The sequence below is a fragment of the Sphaerodactylus townsendi genome, linkage group LG12, assembly GCF_021028975.2.
Source record: "Sphaerodactylus townsendi isolate TG3544 linkage group LG12, MPM_Stown_v2.3, whole genome shotgun sequence".
NCBI classification, from domain to species: Eukaryota; Metazoa; Chordata; class Lepidosauria; order Squamata; family Sphaerodactylidae; genus Sphaerodactylus; species Sphaerodactylus townsendi.
Genome location: NC_059436.1, coordinates 29,955,410 through 29,975,563, shown reverse-complemented (window position 1 = coordinate 29,975,563; position 20,154 = coordinate 29,955,410). Strand labels below are relative to the sequence as shown.

The 20,154-nt window shown below is 42.4% G+C and overlaps 2 protein-coding genes across 4 annotated transcripts in view; both read left to right on the top strand.

Annotated features, from left to right (window-relative positions):
* Positions 1-2,158, top strand: part of ADD2 (adducin 2) — a 64,937-nt gene extending 62,779 nt beyond the window's left edge. For 2 of the 3 annotated variants that reach the window (XM_048512951.1, XM_048512949.1), the window contains one exon: positions 232-2,158. In XM_048512951.1, the coding sequence (XP_048368908.1) occupies positions 232-539 (308 nt within the window). In that variant the 3' untranslated portion in view covers positions 540-2,158. The remainder of the gene's footprint in view (positions 1-231) is intronic. The other variant, XM_048512952.1, reaches the window with a different exon arrangement.
* Positions 2,159-10,413: 8,255 nt separating this feature from the next.
* Positions 10,414-19,301, top strand: SNRNP27 (small nuclear ribonucleoprotein U4/U6.U5 subunit 27). The gene is made up of 6 exons (XM_048513206.1): positions 10,414-10,536; positions 11,630-11,750; positions 13,067-13,176; positions 13,880-13,959; positions 15,790-15,854; positions 16,781-19,301. Exons 1-6 carry the CDS (start codon positions 10,500-10,502, stop codon positions 16,833-16,835), a joined length of 468 nt encoding a protein of 155 aa, XP_048369163.1. The 5' UTR covers positions 10,414-10,499; the 3' UTR covers positions 16,836-19,301.
* Positions 19,302-20,154: the final 853 nt, after the last annotated feature.

Here is a 20,154-nt window from a genome sequence, read left to right as displayed (position 1 = left end):
GTTTATTTGCACAGTTTTCTTTGCGCAGGTTTGGATGTGATATGTGTGATCTATATATTATAGTGCATCTGGTAGCACATATCTGGGGTTTCGGTGCAGCCAAATGGCTGATTTGAATGTGGGTCTCCGCAGTCCTGGTGTAACACGACCACCCTGCCTACGGGTAGTTTCTTCCATTGACGTCAGGGGCACCTACCAATGTTCACGTATTATTTTTTTCCACTTGGAAAGGTGGGAAGAAGACAGAGAGCAGCCGAACACCTGCTGATCCAGCTGCCACCAACCCAACAGGCCAGCCAGCGGCAGTGGTGAACGGGAAAGAGGATGAGCAAAACGTAGAGGATGCCCTAAGCAAAGGAATCAGCCAGATGACTACCAACGCGGACACGGACACTGCAAAGGACAAAAACGAGACTGTCACCAGCGGACCTGTGTCCCCAGAAGGCTCACCATCTAAGTCTCCTTCCAAGAAGAAGAAGAAATTCCGGGCTCCCTCCTTTCTGAAAAAGAGTAAGAAGAAAGAGAAGGCAGAGTCTTGAATGGCTCTTTTGACCTCTTCCTCCCCCACTAGTCCCATTGCCTTCTGCTCTTCCCTCCACTCTTGCTGCAAAGTCATGGGAGCAACAGGGGAACTTTTCCTCTGATTAAGCAACACCAAAAGGGAGAGGTTGGGAGTCCCAGAGTGGCTTTTCCTTAGGAAAAGGATAAGCCTAGAAGCTTGGAGAAGTTGGGGAGAGTTTTCTGGGGATTTGTAGGACAGGATCCACCCATTCCCCTTGCTCCCCACTGTCACAATTCCCCTTTTATCCGCAAGTCACAGAAATCACTTAGCTGAAGAATGATATTCCAGCATTTTAATCATCTACTGGGAGGGGTGAGGATCCTTGTTACTTAATGGTCACCAACTTCAAATGTGTCTTTCTCCCCCAGCACTAGTGATTCAAGCCATTTGAGTCCCAGGGTTCCTGGTTTTCCCATGGACTGCTTTATGGCACAGGTGGCCACTGTTAGGGAGAATTTTGCACACCGAGATGGATATTGATCCCCTGCTGAAACCAGGGGCCTGGTGAAGAGGGTGTGCGGAACTGTTTTGGTGCTTGATCAAATCACCATTATTTATTCCTGATGGGATTTTGCTCTGAACTTCAAAAGGGAAGGTTTTGTTTGATACTTCCTCCTGTACAAATGTGTGAACACAAATGTTCTTTGGGTGATGTGTACTGAATTAGAAGGCAGCACAGATTGAGTGAGTGAGTGAGTGGTTCTCAGTGGAGGCAAGAGAGAGCAGCTGCTGCAGATACAGAGTGCCACAGAGGTAGCAAAGCATGGGCTGAGTGATGTAACTCAAGGGTCAATCTGCTAGGCTGTTCTCCTGTGGAAAACCCCAGTGATATCAGAAGACCATGGGTAAGAGCATGGTACTTACTGCTCATGTCAGTGGGTCTTATGTAGGAGAATATCCCAGGGATTTATGCTCCATATTAATTCACAGAGGAGGGCATCCTTTAGATTTTGTACGGCTGACATCAAAATGTTGTGAGCTGGCCTTGGTCCTGAAACTGGATCAATCAGTGGAATTATTTTCTAATTCTAAGAGGAACATGCTGATCCCACCCCTCTCTCTGGAAAAGAAACCCATGTGGATGTTTATGCTGTGTTTTTCAAGCTTCCATCTCACCCCACCCTTAATCCTCCCCGCCCCAGCAACACCCCTTTGAACAACAAAGCAGTCCACCTTGAAGCCTTTTGCTGCCTGTGGCTGATCTATTCCAGCTGCTGAGAAAATGCATGAACCCTGCATAAGCTGTAACAAGGAAAATGCATGCACCCAGTGCATCCCACAAATATGGGTGTGAGGGTGGGAAGGAAGGCTCTGCCTGCATTACGTCTAAAATACGACTTCACTTCGGTCACTAAGTGCTAAACTTCATTAGTTTGGAATATTTAAAAAAAAAACACTGCCAATAGTTATCACTTGTGTAATAGTCATCCATAATAGTAATTGTGCAACATACGGCATAAGAAACAAACCATTTCTCACTTGCTACACTCTAAAGGAATATTTTCACTCGTGTTTTATAAAAATGTCACACTTCTATAAACTGATTTAAAGATCGATCAGATTGATCAAATTACATTAAAGATCGATCAGAATGCATCGTATGTTTTGGAAGGGTTCATTTCTGCTCTCCACACTGTGCTACAAGTGAGAAAGCATCTTGCCTTTGGCCAAGACTCAAGAGAATGAATTTTCAACCAATACTAATCCTGCTAATTCTTTCCATTAGCGGTAGCAAAATGGGGCAGAAGCTAGAAACTTTTGTGCAAATCACACAAAATCCTCACATTTCTTAATTGCTCATTAATCTTGTGACCCAACCAGGTGCTACATGGAGGACTGTAATGTCATAGAATCATAGAGCTGGAAGAGACCACAAGGGCCATCAAGTCCAACCCCCTGCCATGCAGGAAAATACAATCAAAGCACTCCCGACATATGTTCATCCAGCCTCTGTTTAAAACCTCCGAAGAAGGAGACTCCATCACTCTCTGTGGCAGTGAATTCCACTGACAAACAGTCCTAACTGCAGGAAGTTCTTCCTAATGTTTAGGCGGAATCTCTTTTCCTGCACCTTGAATCCATTACTCCTGTGTCTCTGAGGCAGCAGAAAACAAACTTGTTCCCTCTTCAACATGGCATCCCTTCAAATATTTAAACATAGCTATCATGTCCCCTCTTAACTTTTGCTTCTCCAAACTAAACATTCCCAGTTCTCTAAGCCTCTCTTTGTAGGGCTGGGATTCCAGACCTTTTACCATTTTGGCTGCCCTCGGGACACACTTGTCAATATCCTTCTTAAATTGTGGTGCCCAGAACTGAACACAGTACTCCAGGTGAGGTCTGACCAATGCAGATCAATGTCCCCTCCCCCATTGGTCCATTTAATCAGAATACGCTGCTTCTGGGGGGCTAATGGAGATTGGTGAAACATCGGGGCATTTGAGGCTTTCCACAGCTAGTATTTCCCTTCTCCAATTTGTCTCCTTGCTGTATGACAGAAAGCATGTTGGGAAGGGATTTAGAACAGAGGAAAGGGTGGGAGAAGGTTAGGTATCCTCCCTCACCCCTGCCCTTTTTTTGATCCTGAGTGCCCCTCTGGAAACGGAAGAGGGGTGTTTTGAAAGGCTGCCAGATTATGTTCATTTTTGTATATACCACCCGGTTGGTCCTTAAATAATAGGTTAGAATGAAAAGTGTGTAGTACAATCTCTGGAAAAGTCTGCAAAATGGCTCATATTTCAACATTTTTATGCAGAGCAAAGAGCACTTCTCAGAGGAAAACTTCAATATCTGAACCAGAAAAGATGGGATGACCTTTGAACGGGAAATAACCAATCCCTTTCTTTGTCTCATTTCACTGGAGAAGTTTTGCTGTCAACCCGCTCTGGAACTTCATCAGTTATCTTGGTGCTTTGCATGGAGAGGCTCATTATTTGTTTTGTAAAAAGGGCCAAATCCCAAAGAGAGGCAACATTTTAGAATACACATGCAGCAGATATTTTTTTTCAATTAAAACAAACAACACACACAACTGGATGGAGGTGTCCAGCAGTTCTGAAACTTCTAATACAAAAAGCATCTCTGGGTTTTGATGCATTCCACATTTAATTTACATTAAATGAATTTATTATCTATAGACTGATATACATATACATAGATATGACTTAAGTCCCTTGAATGGCCAATGGACAAAGTATGAAGGAGAGCTATGTGGAAAGGTGGGAGGTATTGTACCATGCGCGTACACGCATGTTTGCACCGTTTTTCATATCGTATTTCTCAGAAGCATCAGCTTCCTTGTTCTCTATGCTGAGTGACTATTGTTCTGTGCGGGCCTGTGTACCTTATATGCATGTCAACAACATCAAATTCTTTGCTTAAAAAGGTGCGTGTGGATTCTGTGCATGTGGCAACAGTGCTGTAGTTATAACAAGGTGTTTAAAGCAACTGTAGGAAATGGGTTTTCTTTCTTTCCCCCCAGAGCAGGCCTTTCAACCTTGCTGACAATATCGCCTTTCTGTGCATTGGGATGGCATGCCTGAAGGTGAAAATGGTCAGCATATCTCAAAATGTCTCACCTATGTGACACAGTCTTGAGGAAGCCAGCCTGGTGTAGTGGTTATAAGCAGGTGGATTCTAGTCTGGATAACCAATTTTGATTCCCCACTCCCCACCTGAGTGGCAGAGGCTTATGTGGTAAACCAGATGTGTTTCTGCACTCCTATACTCCTGCTGGGTGATGCTGGGCTAGTCACAGTTCTTTGGAACTCTCTCAGCCCCACCTACCTCAGAACGTGTCTGTCGTGGGGAGAGGAAGGGAAAGGAGCTTGTAAGTCACCTGAAGTCTCCTTACAGGAGAGAAAAGTGGGATATAAATCTAAACTCTTCTTCTTCTGTGTATGTCGCATTGAAATGAACAGGACTGCTCTTGCTCATTTCAACTGGACTTGCATGAGAGATCTTCCTGGCAGATTATGCTCTGTGTTACTGAGTAGACAGTTGAGATCCTGTACATCTCTGTCTCAGGCAGTGAAATGTACATGCCCCTTGAAAAACAATAAGTAGGCATCCTAACACTGATATTAATCTTATGAGCTATGAATAAACTTTCCAACTTTTAAAGAAACCTCAGTATACTTACAGATAACAGAGGAAACTGCCTAAAAATGGAGCTTGTTGTAAATGGGCTCAGTGTTGTACAGATACAGAGCACTGCTCAATTCCTGTTCTGAAGAACCTGTACTCTGTTTTACCACAACTGTCCTGGTAACTGTTCTGCTGATTGTGGGTTGGGCACTTAATAAGCTGCTAGATGGCAATTGAGTTTGAGACCCTGGAATGTGCTGGAGCTGGGAGGTCAGGGCCCGTTAGAACAGGCCAGTATAAGGCTTAGCAGTGAGATGATCACTTTGAGCTCTGTGCTTGATGTTTCAAAAGTTATGCTCTCCAAATGTTATCAAGGGAGAATAGACAGTATACAATTTCCACAAGGAGAGGTACCAGGACTGTGATCTTCATGGGAACCCCCTCATCTGCCCTAGAAGGAAGTTGCAAATAGGTAGTTCACAGTAATGTGCTGCAGCAAAACAAAAACCAGACTCCTGTGTTACCATGAAGACAAACATATTTGCTGGCTTTGGTATTCCAGAGCACATTTTTCAGATGCATAAAACAGACTCCCAGTTGCTGAGAGACATAAGTAAAAGAAGGAGAAATAAACCTTACAAAGTGAATAGAGGCAATGCTTATTATAGGGAGAGAAAAACATTATTCACATGCTCAGAAGTACTTTTCCTCTACTGCTGTATTTTATTAATGTCTGAATCTTTGAAGAAGGGGCATAGCCAACAATGGGAAGATATGGTGTGGCTGGGGAAAAGTACAACTTGTATAAAAAATTTCTTTCCTGTTTACACCACTGGGTGGCCAGTTGGTTGGTAGGCAAAATAATTACAGTAAACAAAGATTGGGAAACCAAAGGATAGCACCACACCACAGGGCTCCCAGATAGGAAGGCAAAAGCTTATCACCACAAGGTACAACATAAGGGGTGGACTCAAGATGTTTTGTAGACCTTGAGAGCCAAGTGCATTGAGGCTCAACGCCAGCCAACAGGAGGCTGCAGCATACGCTGAACCAGAAAAAAGGAAATGGTGGTAGAATTGAATATGTTGTGTCAGAATAATGGGGGGAGGTCCCGCAAATTTTCTTGCATTGGTAAACAGGCCATGATTCCAAGCACTAGTCCTATAAATGGTGCTATTCCTGGCTTCAGTTAAATTGCCCTTTAGGTAGAGGATATAGCCAGAAAGCCCAAGTAGCCTATAACATCCAGAAGCTTTAAATGCCCAGTGCATGAGCCTGCATGAAGATCTGGAGCAGTAGAATATGGCATTTCCCCCATTTGAGTGGTTCTTGAGTGCCCTCTGATGAAGCAAAAGGCCCTTCAAGTTTTTCTGGTTTCTAGTTCATGTTTGGGAGAGAGTCACTTGAGTTAGTGAGGAACAAAGACTCTCAACCTCCCCCTGTAATTACAAGACGTTTACTTAGTCGTTATTCATTTATGAGTTGAATCTGTCCACAGGAGAACTTCTTCCATGCAATCAGCAAGGCAAAAGCAAGGGTGTAATTATTTTCAAATAGCCCAGTAATTATCTCTATGCTTCTGAGCTGATCAATGAGTATTCATTCCCCAGGGAGAGGAAATCCACCCCCACCCCTAAGGGTGGCACCACAACAGAAATATAAACAGTTTGCTCTAAATGGTGAAAATGGGTAGGGAGGTCTGGAAGAAGATGCCCTCTTCCACAGAGATATTCTGTAATTTCAAAAATGTCATCAGGCTAGGGAGTTTTTTTTTGGGGGGGGGATTAACTTCTTTTCTATTCCTATTGTACATCAATGTTTTCTTTCAGCCACTGCATCTCAACAGCGTAGGGTGGGGGTTGCCAGCAACTGTGTGAGAGAAGCTCCATGATTTCATTACTGACAACCTCTCAAGCCCTCCCCTCCCTAATTCAACTATTCACCAGCAAACAACACCTGCATGTGTGTTCTTTCCACATGAACTGGATGAAAAGGTGGAATGGTCAGGAAGGTACTGACTGTTTCCCCTGGGGGTGGGAAGGAGCCACCAAGTAGAAGAACATAGTCATACAGGATTTATTGGGTCTGAAAACTAATACGTTGTGCCAATGAAGGTGTTAAAGGAATGAAGTAAAGTACTTTCAATCATCCATCCCCCGTTGTGATTTTCAAGACTTTATGACATTTCACAGCTGCAAGGGACAACTGTGGCACTGCCAAGGTCAGTTTGAGTTTGGGACAAACCAAACACTTATCTTGCTTTTTCATTTGCAAGAAACTGCACTGATTATCACAAAATCAGTAACAGAATCCATAAAATCATCAAACAATTGAAACCCAACCCAAGTCACATTACAGCGTTAGATGGTATCAAATAATTCTGAAAGCCTTCTGGAAAAAGTTACTTACAGTCTTCCTGGAGACTCCTTTATTGGGAATATGGGTCCCAGTATATTGTGGTAGCTACCGATATGGCCATTGTGTGGGGTTCCTGCTAATCTGATCTCTAAAAGTCCAAGTTCATGCAGCAAGCCCCCCCGCCCCCCGACAATTATGGTCCAGGGCTGGTTCATGCATGTTCTAGTTGAAAAACCTGAATATAGTATTGGTTTTATGAAAGGGCAAAAAAGCGGTGCAAAGGTGGTGGTGAATTTGCTAAAGTGATGGGGAAAGGTTTATAAAGGTTAGAAATACCAAATGACATCGGATCTCTCTTTCTGATTGACTGGTAATGCTGTGTGACGCCCTTCTGCAGGCAGTCCTCAGTTCATATTCTTGGCCTTTTCCTGGCAGCCCCAGGACACGAGGACATCAGCATCAGCCTAGATCACGACTCATGGTGGGACCTTGGCAAGATTTGAAAGCTGCCCAGGGCCCACCAATGTACAAAGCCAAGGCCATCTCCAAGCCATCCTCTTTGCTGCTCACCCAGAGAGCAACACAAAGAGTGGATTGCATGTTGCAGACCTTAGACAGCAGGATGCTGTTGCCAGGGGAGAGACAGGTAAAAGGAGGTAGGGGAGAAATCAGAGGTGGCACTGGCCTAGATCAGCCAGAAAAATAGTACCAATAGCTAAACAAATAGTTTCAAAGCTCTGTGCACCAGTCAGGCTGCTAAGAAGTTAAATGTCCGTGTCTGACAATCGTTGCTTCAAAGTGCTATTTAATGTTGCCCTCTGTAAATATGAGCCCTGTGTTTGGCCTTTTACTGATATTGTGGTTTACCTTTGGAGTTCAGATGTAAATAATCCCTCTCTTGTGAATTACTACTCCTCTCTCTGTGCATTATTACACAAAAGCCTCTATTTTTGTTCTGTACGCTACTATCACTTTTTAAAATGACAGAGACAATTCGACAGGCAATTCGTTTTCTTGATGGTTGCTTTCCTTTGCAATTTTCTATCTTCCTTTTTGTATCGTACTTTGATTTTTAAAAATCTTTGAATACCTGTCGTCTTCAAGAGAATCTTACACTTCAACAGCTGAGCCCTTCCAAATGTTGTTGCTTTGCAAGTCCGCTAATGCTGCATGTTGCTACTTACAGGTGATTGTATATACTGTTTTTCTCAAGGTAATGGATATTGCAGTATTAAAGCAATTGTGCTCAGCTGAGAGGGAAATATTGGCTCTCATTGGGATGTAAACGTCTAGGCCAAGCAAGACACTGCTAAATAAATGCTATTGTCTCCTTTGATTGCTCGGGGTTGGGGGGAACCCACACAAATAAACTTCCACCAGATCACCAAAAGCCTTCCAGAAATCTTTTGTATTTAATATGGGCTGGAAGAAAATATTCACAAAGACTGAAAATCAGAAATCTTTTGAGTCTGCTTTGGTGGTTTTATCACTTGGGAGCACATCAATAGGATTGTGGATCAAAGCCCCTCTGCCTCCACATTCAGGCAAGGTGGGTTCCTTGCCTCTCAAACACATTATTCTTACAGGGTTGGACCCATTCATGAAGAGAGATCTATCAGTTGAACCTCCATAGTCAGACACCATACTGCTGAGAATCAGATACTAGAGCCAAACAGCAACAGAGCAGCAACAATTGACTAGCCAATATTTGAACTAGAATACAGGTCAGAGCCCATCTGTGTGAAACTTGTGACCAAACACGGCCCACCACAGCTGCTACCAGACTACCCAGGACTACAAAAATAAGAAAGCTGGATGGCCTCACTACATACTTGGGTAGCTGAATTTGACCTGCTGGGTATTATTAGACAGGCTGGGGGTATTCCCATTGCAAGCAACTAGTTTCTATGCTGTGTGAGCATGTCTGGCTTCATCACTCTTGGACAATGCCAGACAAGCGTTACGGTGTTTAAAAAGCAGGGCTAAGTCATTCCTCTCAGCTATTTCAAACTATAGGTTAATTATCCATTGAGAGCTGCTATGGAGAATCTCACTCTACTGCAAGACTGGGTGATCAAGGAATCCTGGCAAGCTTTTCTCAATCTGGACTGAGCAGGCTCTTGAGTTAACATGTCTTAGGTCAGCCTAGAAAAACACTAGAGAAGGCCTAGTTTACTGCCCCTTCTCAGGAAAAAATAAAATATTCACCAAACAACAAAGCCACCAATTAAAATTATTCATGGCTGTTTAACTTCAGTTGTCTGCCAATATGATCAGGAAAATGTGATGTTACTTAAAGCAATTGTACAGGCTCACACTTCAATAAAACTACAGGAAAAGGGCAGTTGTACAGTTATGCACAGACAAATGTATGGTGTTTGTGGATGGTACAGCCAATAAGACATTCCCAGTTGATCTTGATGGTTCTGATGATCTTAACATCAACAAAGGCTGAATCCTCCAAATTAATTTTATGCTTTAGATCTAGGGTTGCCAATCTCCAGGTGGATGCTGGAGAGCTCCCAGAATTGCAACTGATCTCTAGGCAATAAATACCCATACTCCGTGAGCAAATGACTGTTTTGCAGGATGTACTCTATGGCATTATACCCAGCTCATCTACAAATCTCCAGGAATTTTCTAACATTAGAAATGCTGCATAGATCCAAATCTGGTAAAGACACAGGGAGTCACAGTATATACTGAAGTGCTAACTTAACACGCACATTTATTTATAATAATTAGGCTCACTAGTCACTAGTCTTTTTTAAATATATCAATTGATTTACCTTGCTTAACTATTTTAACTGATAAATCAATTAAACTGGAATAAATCTGCATCTTATTAAAAACTCAACACAGATTATTTTGGAAATACTGAAGGAAATATAATAGCTTAACTTTTTATAGAAACCGTTTTACTGTCAGAAGGAATATGCGTGCTTTGTTTCAAATTCATTAATCAAAATGACCGCCGAATAAACTGCTCATCAGGACCTAGTTGCACCCACCAATTACAATTTAAGCTAAATGAAGACTGAAAAGCGTTGTAAAGCAACGAAAGTTGGAACACCGTTGGAAAATTCACTTTTCTGCTGAGCCCCGAATATCTTCAAAATCCCCACACAACAACCTAAACCACCTTTCAGTTTTCCATACATTGACAACAGGAAAAGGTTTGAAAAGCATGTTAAATAGTACATACGAATCCTATAAAAGTTGCAAATTTAATTTTTGAAAATCCTCGCGCAAATGAGAGAAGAAATCCGGGGAGAGATCTCTCCTTTTTTTCTCCTTTTCTTTTCTTATGTGAAGGCGTCGTCCTACAGAAGCGACTCGTGTTACTAGGAGACAGATCCAATCCCAGGGCGGAACTGGAGATGGAGAGCGGAATGTTTCCGGCCGGAGCAAAAATGCGCGAACCGCCGGACCGGAAATCCCTTCAGGTAGTCCAGAGAAGCGTCGTTAGACGAAGACCCTTAAAAGAGCTGGGATGGGCCGAAGCCGTTCTAGGTCCCCACCTCGCAGAGGTAAGTAGTAGAGACCCCCACAGCAGATATTGGCCCCCACACAGACAAAAGAGTGAAACTCCTTTTCTGGCTGCTGCCCCTCTGCCCCTTCAGTCAGGGGTTTTTCCCAGCCCTCTTTTTCTCTTGCCCACAGCCTTTTTTGTTCTCCACATCACCGCCAGTTGCATGTTGGAAGCCATGGGCCACTTCCCTGCGCCGCTTTTTTTCCCCTTCAAAGTACGCATATACTTAAGTGGTACATAAATTAGAAGAGGTTCACGTGGAAGCCAACGTGGCTCTCTGGCTAACTGTATTATGTATAGATATATAGATACACACACACACATTTCGACCCTGCCAATCTCCCAAGGGACTCGAGGCGGCTTACATATATAAACATAATAAAATGCAATAATATTAAAGCAGTGCAAAAGTCTAAACATTAAAACCAATTAATACCAAGATGGGGCAAAAACTACCTAACAACATAAAGGAGCAGACGTGCATGTCACACCCAGGCGAAGGCCGTGGGACGATATTAAAAAAGGGGTGCCCAGCTGGACATCCTTGCGGCCTGGAACCACCAACAGATTTCCCCTCCACAGACTGGAAGGGTCTTTAAAAGGGAAGAGGCAGTTAAAAGGGATGTATGCTTTGTCAGGTATTGCCTAGACTTCCTTGTGGAATGCAAAAGGTGCAGAATGCAAAATGAGACAGCTATCACATTCCAGAGAGGGAAACGTGCCACGTTACTTTAACATACAAAAACTAGTGAAAAAATAATATTAGCCTATTTTGTTTTTCAGTCACTTGTAAAAGCTTAAATGTTTTAATGTAAGTATGTGGCTGAGGTTTTTTAACAGTTATGATCTGTTCGAAGTAGGTACATGAGAGGTATAAAGTATGTAATACGAGTAATTTTGAGTAGGAGGCTGTGCTTTAACCTCAGCATTTGAAAAATACTCATGAAGCAAGCAAGTTTTGTGAAGGGTTCTCATCTGGTTTGTTATTTCAGAAAATGATCCAAAGTTACAGGAATGTAAGCTTTTGTAACAAAGAGTTTGTCTCTCCTTGTTATCTCTTTTCATCATCGTTCTCCTTTCTTTCTGCAAAGAACGCCGGCGCTCTAGATCCACCTCAAGAGAGAGGGAGAGGAGGCGGCGGGAGCGGTCAAGGTCCCGGGAACGAGATAGGAGGAGAAGTCGTTCCCGTTCACCACACAGGAGGCGATCAAGGTGAGAAGGTGACATCTGATAGTGATGCTGAGTTTCTGGTTAACCTGTTCGGTAAGATGAATGACTAAGTCCTCACAGCTGCTGTTCTTCCTGTAGGTAATATACAGGAGGACAAAGCAGGCTAATAGCTCGTGCCATTAGAAACCTCTAGGGAAAAGATGGCTAGATATTGTTACCTAACAGGGATGCATGAATGCCCTTGCCTCTTCTCTCTGGCATCTGGAAGACATGTTTGTCTGCAGGAGGGAAAGGTCTGTTTTTTTCCTTTCCATTTTATGGTAACCTTCACTGTATTTACAGTAGTTTTGCCATCTTCCAGTAGTTTTGCCATGCAATGTTTGGCAAAGGGGACTAGGGGCTGTTCAGTGTTTAGCACTGGTAATGAAGGATGTTTTCTGTACAGTTATAAAATTCCTGTGCAGAGTTTGAGTGAGCAGTTGGAATTCTGTTCTAACATTATGAATTGTTGTAATTTTTACCCCACTTTTCAACCATAAATGTGTGCTGTCAGCAGTTTGCTGCACTTAAAATATGTTAAATAAATTAAAATAAAATCTCACTGAGATCTTGGCAGTGGCTTAGCGCTGCGGGGGTGAGGGATAGGTGCAACTCCCCAGGCATGAGGGGGAGGGCCGCAGGGCGCACATGTTCCCCAGGCACAATTCCCCCTTGCTACGGCTTTGGATCTTGGTGCACATATAATGAAGAGTGCCTGACTGCTGCCTGTTCTGTTTTGACTTCAGTGATAGCTGGAAGGAAGAGGGCTGCTTAGCTGCAAATACGATACTTGGTTAGAGTCTCATTTCTTTCTGGCCTTGGTAATAGATACTGTGCATAGTGCCTTGCTGCCAGGGTTCAAATCCTTGTTCACGGAGATGGGTGATCTGGAACTGGTTGCTATCAGTGAAGCTAAATTGACTCTCAGCATTGTTAGGATAACATAAATAATCTATTAAACTTTTTTTTACAGAAAACTGTGTATGAATATGGCAGAAAAAAATCATTACCTAGCTATAGAATCCAACCCCTTCCCTTTCCTGTCAGATCCCACTGATGGTGAACGTCTTTGTGGGGGATAGTTCCTTTGTGAGGGATAGTTCCTATGTAAGAGGGACAATAATTATATAGTGGTGATTGTCAGTGAAGATAATATAAAAAACTTTTTGGTGCATAGAGTTAGACTTGTAATGTTTGTGATTTTGTGTTTGAAGCCCTTTGGAACCCTGTAAATATGCAAGGGCTTCTTTATTATTATCTTGTAAGCTGACAATGCATATTTCTTCATTTCCTGTTACTGCACTTGGTTGATATTGTAGGTCTCCCCGGCGACACAGATCCAGCTCCTCTTCCCCTTCCCGACAGAAAGGAAGAGATGATGAAAAGAAAGAAATCAAAGACTCCAAAGGCAAAGAGCGCCAGATCACAGGTAATGAACCAGAGCCTTGTGGTTTTGCAAGCTTGGCTGAATAACACTTTGACTTGACGTCCCTTGTCAATACTGACTTGTCAATACCTGCAATCTGGATTATAAAGGTTTATCATGATAGGGGGTGTTAATGTGAACAGGAACCAGCCCTAGGGCAAGGAATTTGACTTGATGAGTTCCTGATTCTTTAGATCCCATATAGCCAACCTTCCTAAGAAGAGCCAGAAGATGGTATGCTGGAACTGAGTCTGAGAGTTTTCCCATTTGATTGCTTTGCTTGCACAATCTGCACAACTTCCCCCAGGGTTGTCTTCAAAGCACAGTGGGTGCTTTGAAGTGATGGCAAGTTGCTAGGGTTTGGTTAATTGTTGTTAATCGTTAATAGATTGTTAATATGTAGTGACCCTATCTCTCACAAAAGCTTCCTTAATATTTCGTATGGTTTCACAGAATCGAAAGTGCAAACAAATGTATTGGTTTATGGGACACATTACATATGGTGAAGCTACAAGAACATATGAAAAGGATACCTTTTAAGAAATACATCTGGGGATTAAAACTACTCTTAGGAAAACCAAATATAGAGTAGAGTGGTCCTTTGCATTTCTTGATTCTGGCTTTGCATTTCTTGATTTCTATTGGTGTAAGATCCTTCTAGTTGCATCCCGTTTTCTTTATGTCTTGGTTGTGTTTTCCTTTCTAGAGGAAGATCTAGAAGGGAAAACAGAGGAAGAAATAGAAATGATGAAAGCAATGGGCTTTGCATCCTTTGACACAACAAAAGTAAGTGCTTATTCTTGTCTCTGACGTCCTTAGCTACTTGGGGTTAGGCTACATTTGCTCTTGGGGCCATAATTTAATCAGCCAGAATGTATGTATCATCAACTCTGCAAAACACAAAAACCCCACAGTGCTTCCTGAACTCTACTTTCATGATTCTTGTGAATTATACATGAATATGTGTGAGCTATACCTGCTGCCATTTCAAAAGTAAGAGAGGCACTGAGAAAAAATCTGCAGCAGTTGCTTCTCAGTAGAGCTCTTGCCTCTGATCAGCTAAACTAAATAATAATGGAAACAAATGAGGTTAGGCAAATTAGCCCTAAATGCATTATTCTTATGGATTGAGATGTGATTCCAGTCATTAAGATATTTCTTAACAGACATTACAAAGTGGACCCCTTCATCGCGATGATGAACTATCATGCTGGAAATATTCATTTGTGATTACTAGTTAACTGTTTTTTTTAAAAAAAAAAACAACAACCAGCAGCAATAGAATGTTTCTGTGTATTTAATTAACGAGGTTTGATGCAAGCACAAATAAACTGCCTCCAGACACAAGATTTTGTTTAGATGTCTTGGCTAACAGCTATAGAGAGACCATTTTTTCATGAATTAAGCTAATGGGGTTGGGGTAAGAACGTCCGAGCATAGATCTTATGGCAGGTAGACCATGGGTTCACTTAGCTAAATTTTGTATACTCTGACTACTAGTGGTTTGCCAGGGTCTTGCTTCCTGAAATCCTTTAACTGGAGGCATCAGGGACTGAGTCTGTATGTGGAGCCTATGCCACTGAGGCCCAGCCCTTTCACAAAATGGGCAAGGAAGGACTGTTGCCACTGTTTAATTGGGGAACAAATTCCTGAAGACACCTCATGGTCTTGGACATTCAAGAGGCTCTTGGCACATCAGGATGGCAAGTTCTGTCGAGGCCCCGGTTGCAATATGGATCTCACCCAGGGCCATTGGCACCGTAGCCCCAGATGCCCTACAAAAGTCTGTAGCTACAAATCAGTTCCTTGATTTTCAAGGGAAGTGCTTAAATGAAGCTGTTGAAATGATGTACACGTTGAAAGTGGCAGAAAACTTTAGCTGTATCTAATCAGACATGGTTTGTGCTGTTGGTGGAGAATAAATCATCTTTCTCCTCCAGCACTGTGTTGGCAACTTGTCATATAACAGAACTGCTCTGGATTACTTGAAACTTAGTCCAGCCACAGGTTGTTTCATGTGAAGTAGTAGCTTCTCTTGTTTGACCTGAGCCTATTTCTGCCTCAGTAACCTGACCATTCTAGGAACTTATTCGAATATTGCCTTGTACAGGAATTCCCAAGTTAACTTCTGCTCCTGATTATCTCTTCTCATGCACTTCTGCAGGAGGCATATTGATTTGTTCTGCAATGCACTCTCCGTTTGATTGGCCTGACTAGCCCTCTGATATACTGTAAGCTCTTGCATATTCCCCAAAACCTTCTGCAATGCAAAGGACTAAAAAAGCAGAGACAACGTAATTCTCTCACAAACAAGTCTCTGAAGAAAAGATACTCGACAGTTGAAAAACATTTCACTAATCTAAATTCACTAATCTAAACATCACTAAATTCACTAATCTAAATTCACTAATCTAAATTCACTAATCTAAACATTTCACTAATCTAAATTCACCCTTGTGGCAGGGTCTCTGTCTAGAAATATTCCCAAACAGCTTTTTTGAAAAAAGTGGACAAAGTAGAACAAAATCTCATTAATAAAGCCAGTATAGTGGTTTTATTGAGGATTGTGCATATGTTGCTTGGATTATTAGAAGGTGATTTTTTTTTTATTTTCAGGGCAAGAAAGTGGATGGCTCAGTAAATGCCTATGCTATAAATGTATCCCAGAAGAGGAAGTACAGGTTAGCACATCTTTCACTTGCACGGATTGGTTGTGACTCTGAGATCCCTCTTATTCTGAAGGGAATGCTGTTTTGCCCACCATTCTATGATCCACAGGAATGTATGCAAAAGGAACTCCATGTTGCTTCTCTGTTAATCCAAAAAAGAAAAGGGTGGGGGATTTGAAGCAAATGACTGAAGATCTCTTGGGGAAAATATGTTCCTCTGTGCTCATTATCCCAGAGATTTGTAAACTCAGTGTTGCAACCAATTGCCTTAAAGAGGACTTGAGTTCCTTAAGTACAAATAACATGCCTAAAATTGAGCTTTGTGGAAGAGTAAAAGATCTCCTAGACGGCCCTCACCTTATGCTTCCCTCCTTCCTGAAATTCACTGACATGTAGATTTGTTAGCTAAGAAGAGGAGGAGTTTGGATTTATAACCCGCCCTTCTCCCCTGCAAGGAGATTTAAGGCAGCTTACAAACTCGTTTCCCCAGAACACATGCTTTGTGTGGTAGGTGAGGTGGGGAGAACTTGGCCTAAGGTCACCCAGTAGGCTTCTTGTGTAAGAGCGTGGAAACAAATCCAGTTCACCAGATGAGATTCCACCATTAATGTGGAGGAGTGAAGAATCAAACCTGGTTCTCCATATTAGCGTCCACCTTCCCTTACCACTACACCACGCTGGTTACCATCTGAGGAACCCATTTTGTAGGACCCTGCAAATTGACCTGCCACTCTCATTTTGGCATTCACTATACATATTGCTAAGTATATGAGAAAACTGGGTTTGTGTTTATTTTCCTCTTCCACAAAGAAAAATTGACACCCTACAGGCAATGCCTTGTGAAATTTCTAATATTTTGTGGCCTAGGAATGCTTTGTGGAGTTGGGAAATGAGGTTTACGGTAGCTTGCTGCTAACATTTGCTTTTTTTCCTGGCAGGCAGTACATGAACAGGAAAGGTGGATTCAACAGGCCTCTAGATTTTATTGCCTGATACCTGCACTTTTGATACATAAAGAGACTTCACTATAATTGTCTTAGCAGCAGTTATCTGAGGCAAAGTGGACAGTGAGCTCATCTGGGAAACGTTCGTGAAAATGACTTTTATCTCATAATGGGAGATGGTAACGTTTTTGGTTTTCTCAAAATGGCCTCCATTTGTCTTTCTTGTCTTTCTTTTTTGGAGTGGGGGAGTAGGTTTCCATTTTTTAAATGTTGCCCCTAAAATTAAGCGTAGAAAAGAAGAATCTGTTTCCTGGAGCACACTTCCAGTCAGAGTATAATGAGAAGATTAACATTAGGACTGCAAATTGCATTTGTTTTGCAGACGCTTGCAAAATATGTTGTTAAATACACAACATAAGACTTTATTTTTGTGTTTCTGATGAAAGCTTGGTGGGGGAAAGCCTGCTGTGCAGCAACCTGTTGCCCCCCTCCCAATCTATTTCCAGTCCTGCTTTTGGTGGCTTTTAGTATCTTCATTCCACTTCTCTCCGGCAGAGGGCACTGCAGTTGTTTTGGCTGTAACCATTGTTCCCTTGTAGGATATCCCTGTAGTGCTGTGGGTGACTTCCTCCCGATGTTTACAGAACAAATCATTTGGTTTTTTGTGCAATTGATGATGCACCCAGTTCTGCACACTAATATTTGTGTCACTTTCAGTACAGAATTTTTAAAATAGATTTCGGTGGATGCTTTGTGGGCCTATAAGGATCTTAGTAAGAGCTCAGCCTGAGACATAAAAAAAGCAACCAATGCTGACTTCTACCCTTCTTTAAGCCACTGGAACTAGTGGGGTCATCACCACTTCTTGATGCCAACTCTACATTATGTACAGTGTTCCCGTGAAAGACATCATACAGGGTTTCAGAGGAAGTGGAAGGCTAGCAGGTGTATTGGATGCTTTCTCCTGCTGCCATTTCTAATTAATGTTCTGAGGGTTTTTTAAAAAAAGAGATAACACTTAGAAAGCTTATGATGAAACGTGAGGTTATGGAAGCATAGTGAAAAGTGAATACAGTAGATTGGTACAAGCTACCACTTTGTGAAATTGGAAACTTTCTGATGGAACATGCACATGTAAGTGTAGGACAACGCTTTTGTGGCTACGGGCTTTTTGGGTTTTCCATTTTAGAAAGTGAATGCTATTAAGATTGTGTCCTCCCCCCCCCTTTCAGAGTTTTTACCACTGAAGGCTGCAGCCCAAGACACAATGTAAATTAAGATAAAACCCTGCATAATTCTGCCAGACTTTCATCTGAGTTAAGGACGTCCTTGTTTTCAGTTGTTTTGCTAGCGTCATGCACAGTTGAATATGCCTGATACCTTTTTCTGCTTCCACAATGAATTTCACACAGGCACAATCCTGATTAGGATCACTTGCTCAATTTCCTTTGACCTAGAATGGTAATATGATTTATTCCTCCTACACAAGTAAATGTAGAGTCCTGAAGCTAACAGGATGTTGCCAGCATGCAGTCCAAGCGGGTGTGCCTTGCACAAGATTATCCCATAGATAGACTGAAGTCAAGCTTGTCAGATCACATGAAGGAGTTCTTGGACTGTACACTCTACTCTGTTTATAAAGTTCACTAGTCATGGTTGGGGGAATGAAATAGTTGAAAGCTAGTTGAGATACTCCAAAAAAGGGGGCAGAAGGTTGAAGAAACACCACTCAAGACTAGTTGTCTCTCACCTAAGTGATTTCTTTAACTCCCTGTTTCTTTGGGTACTACAGAAATGGTTCTGAATGATATCACTTTACCCTGTTTTGGAACTTCTTAAATGAAAAGGGAATTGTAGGGAGAGGCAATCCTTCCTTGAGAGGCTACACACAGTGAGACTAATCCATAAGCTTGCATTGACTGATCTATGGATGTGTTATGTGTATGAACTTGTACAATCTAAGCATGCATTCACGGTGTAGTACATAAGTGTGTATAGGTAGTGGTGGAAAGACTGTCAAATTGCAGCTGACATGACCTTGTTGCGTTTTCAAGGCAAGAGAGGATCAAAGGTGAGATGTCATTACTTGCTTCTGTACATCCACCTTTGGCTTTCTTGGTGGTCTCCCATCCAAGTACTAACCAGGGCTGACCCTGCTTAGCTTCAGTGGACTATTGAATGTGTGTTTAAATGTGTAGCTTTAATATTGGACAGTCATATCTCTTCCCCCCCCCCCCCCCTTTAACTGACCTGTGTTCTGGAATAGAGAACTGCATGGTGTGTTACATCAGGCTTTTGGCTACTTGTTTCCGACAGCAACTTGCAGTCTCCAATACCACTTTGCAAAATTGTTTAATATTGGGGGAGCTACTGTGCTCATGAGTGGGATGGGAGTCTCACTACAGGCACCTGAAATTTTTCTGCCTTTTGTTAAGGTTTTAGTATGTTACTTGCCTCTTCATCATGTCTGTGAATTGTTCCATAAGTAAAGCCAGAATAGTGTGGTGGATACTAATCTGGAGAACTGGGTTTGATTGTGCACTCCTCCACATGAGCAGTGGACTCTTATCTGGTGAAGTGGATTTGTTTTCTTGATCCTGTACATGAAGTCTGCTGGATGATACTAAGTTAATCACAGTTGTTCAGAACTCTCTCAGCTCCCACCTACCTCACAAGGCATCTATTGTGAGAGCAGAAAGGGAAAGGAGTTTGTAAGCTGTTTTGAGACTCATTAACAGGGGAGGGGGGCAAACTCTTTTTCTTCTTCTAAAACTTGACTAAATATAAATAAATGTCAATTTGCAATCTTCCATGGAAGTTTGTTGGGTAAGGCATCTCACCGGATTGTTGTGAGTGTGAAAGGGGAGAAGGATGGGAGCCTTTTGAGAGGATTCCTTTTGGGAGCAATGTGGTATATAAATGAAGTATATAATATAAAGAATTCCAGCTCCCTTATGAAAAAATGAAGTTACATTAGTGGTTATAGTGCCTTCAGTAAGGAAGAGCAATAGTAAGGGATTATAGTAACTGGCATAATCCCCACTTTTGGCCTTGGGAAGGGCTGGCTTTACCATGGATGGCTCAGTGTGAAGGTGCCAGCACTACAAGAAGGAACGAAGTTGTAAGTGGGCTGGGGTTCTCTTGCCAGGGCGGCCAGGATCCTTGAGTGAAAAGTCATGGCTCCATTTAAATGGTCAATAAGGGCCTTGGCACTGGCCCAGCGTCTCGTTCAAACCCCTGCAAGCCAGCAACGTCTGCATATTTAGACTGCCTGCGCTTTGGCCACAGACCTCTGATAAATGCTGAAAGTGAACATGAGTAACTGCTACACACGGGCTGCCGCTCGTGTTAAACAACACGTTGGACGC

Coding starts and splice junctions, on each gene's coding strand:
- SNRNP27 (XM_048513206.1), top strand. CDS start 10,500: ATGGGCCGAAGCCGTTCTAGGTCCCCACCTCGCAGAG. Junction 13,960..15,789: donor CATCCTTTGACACAACAAAA/GTAAGTGCTTAT, acceptor TTTTATTTTCAG/GGCAAGAAAGTGGATGGCTC. Junction 15,855..16,780: donor TCCCAGAAGAGGAAGTACAG/GTTAGCACATCT, acceptor TTTTCCTGGCAG/GCAGTACATGAACAGGAAAG.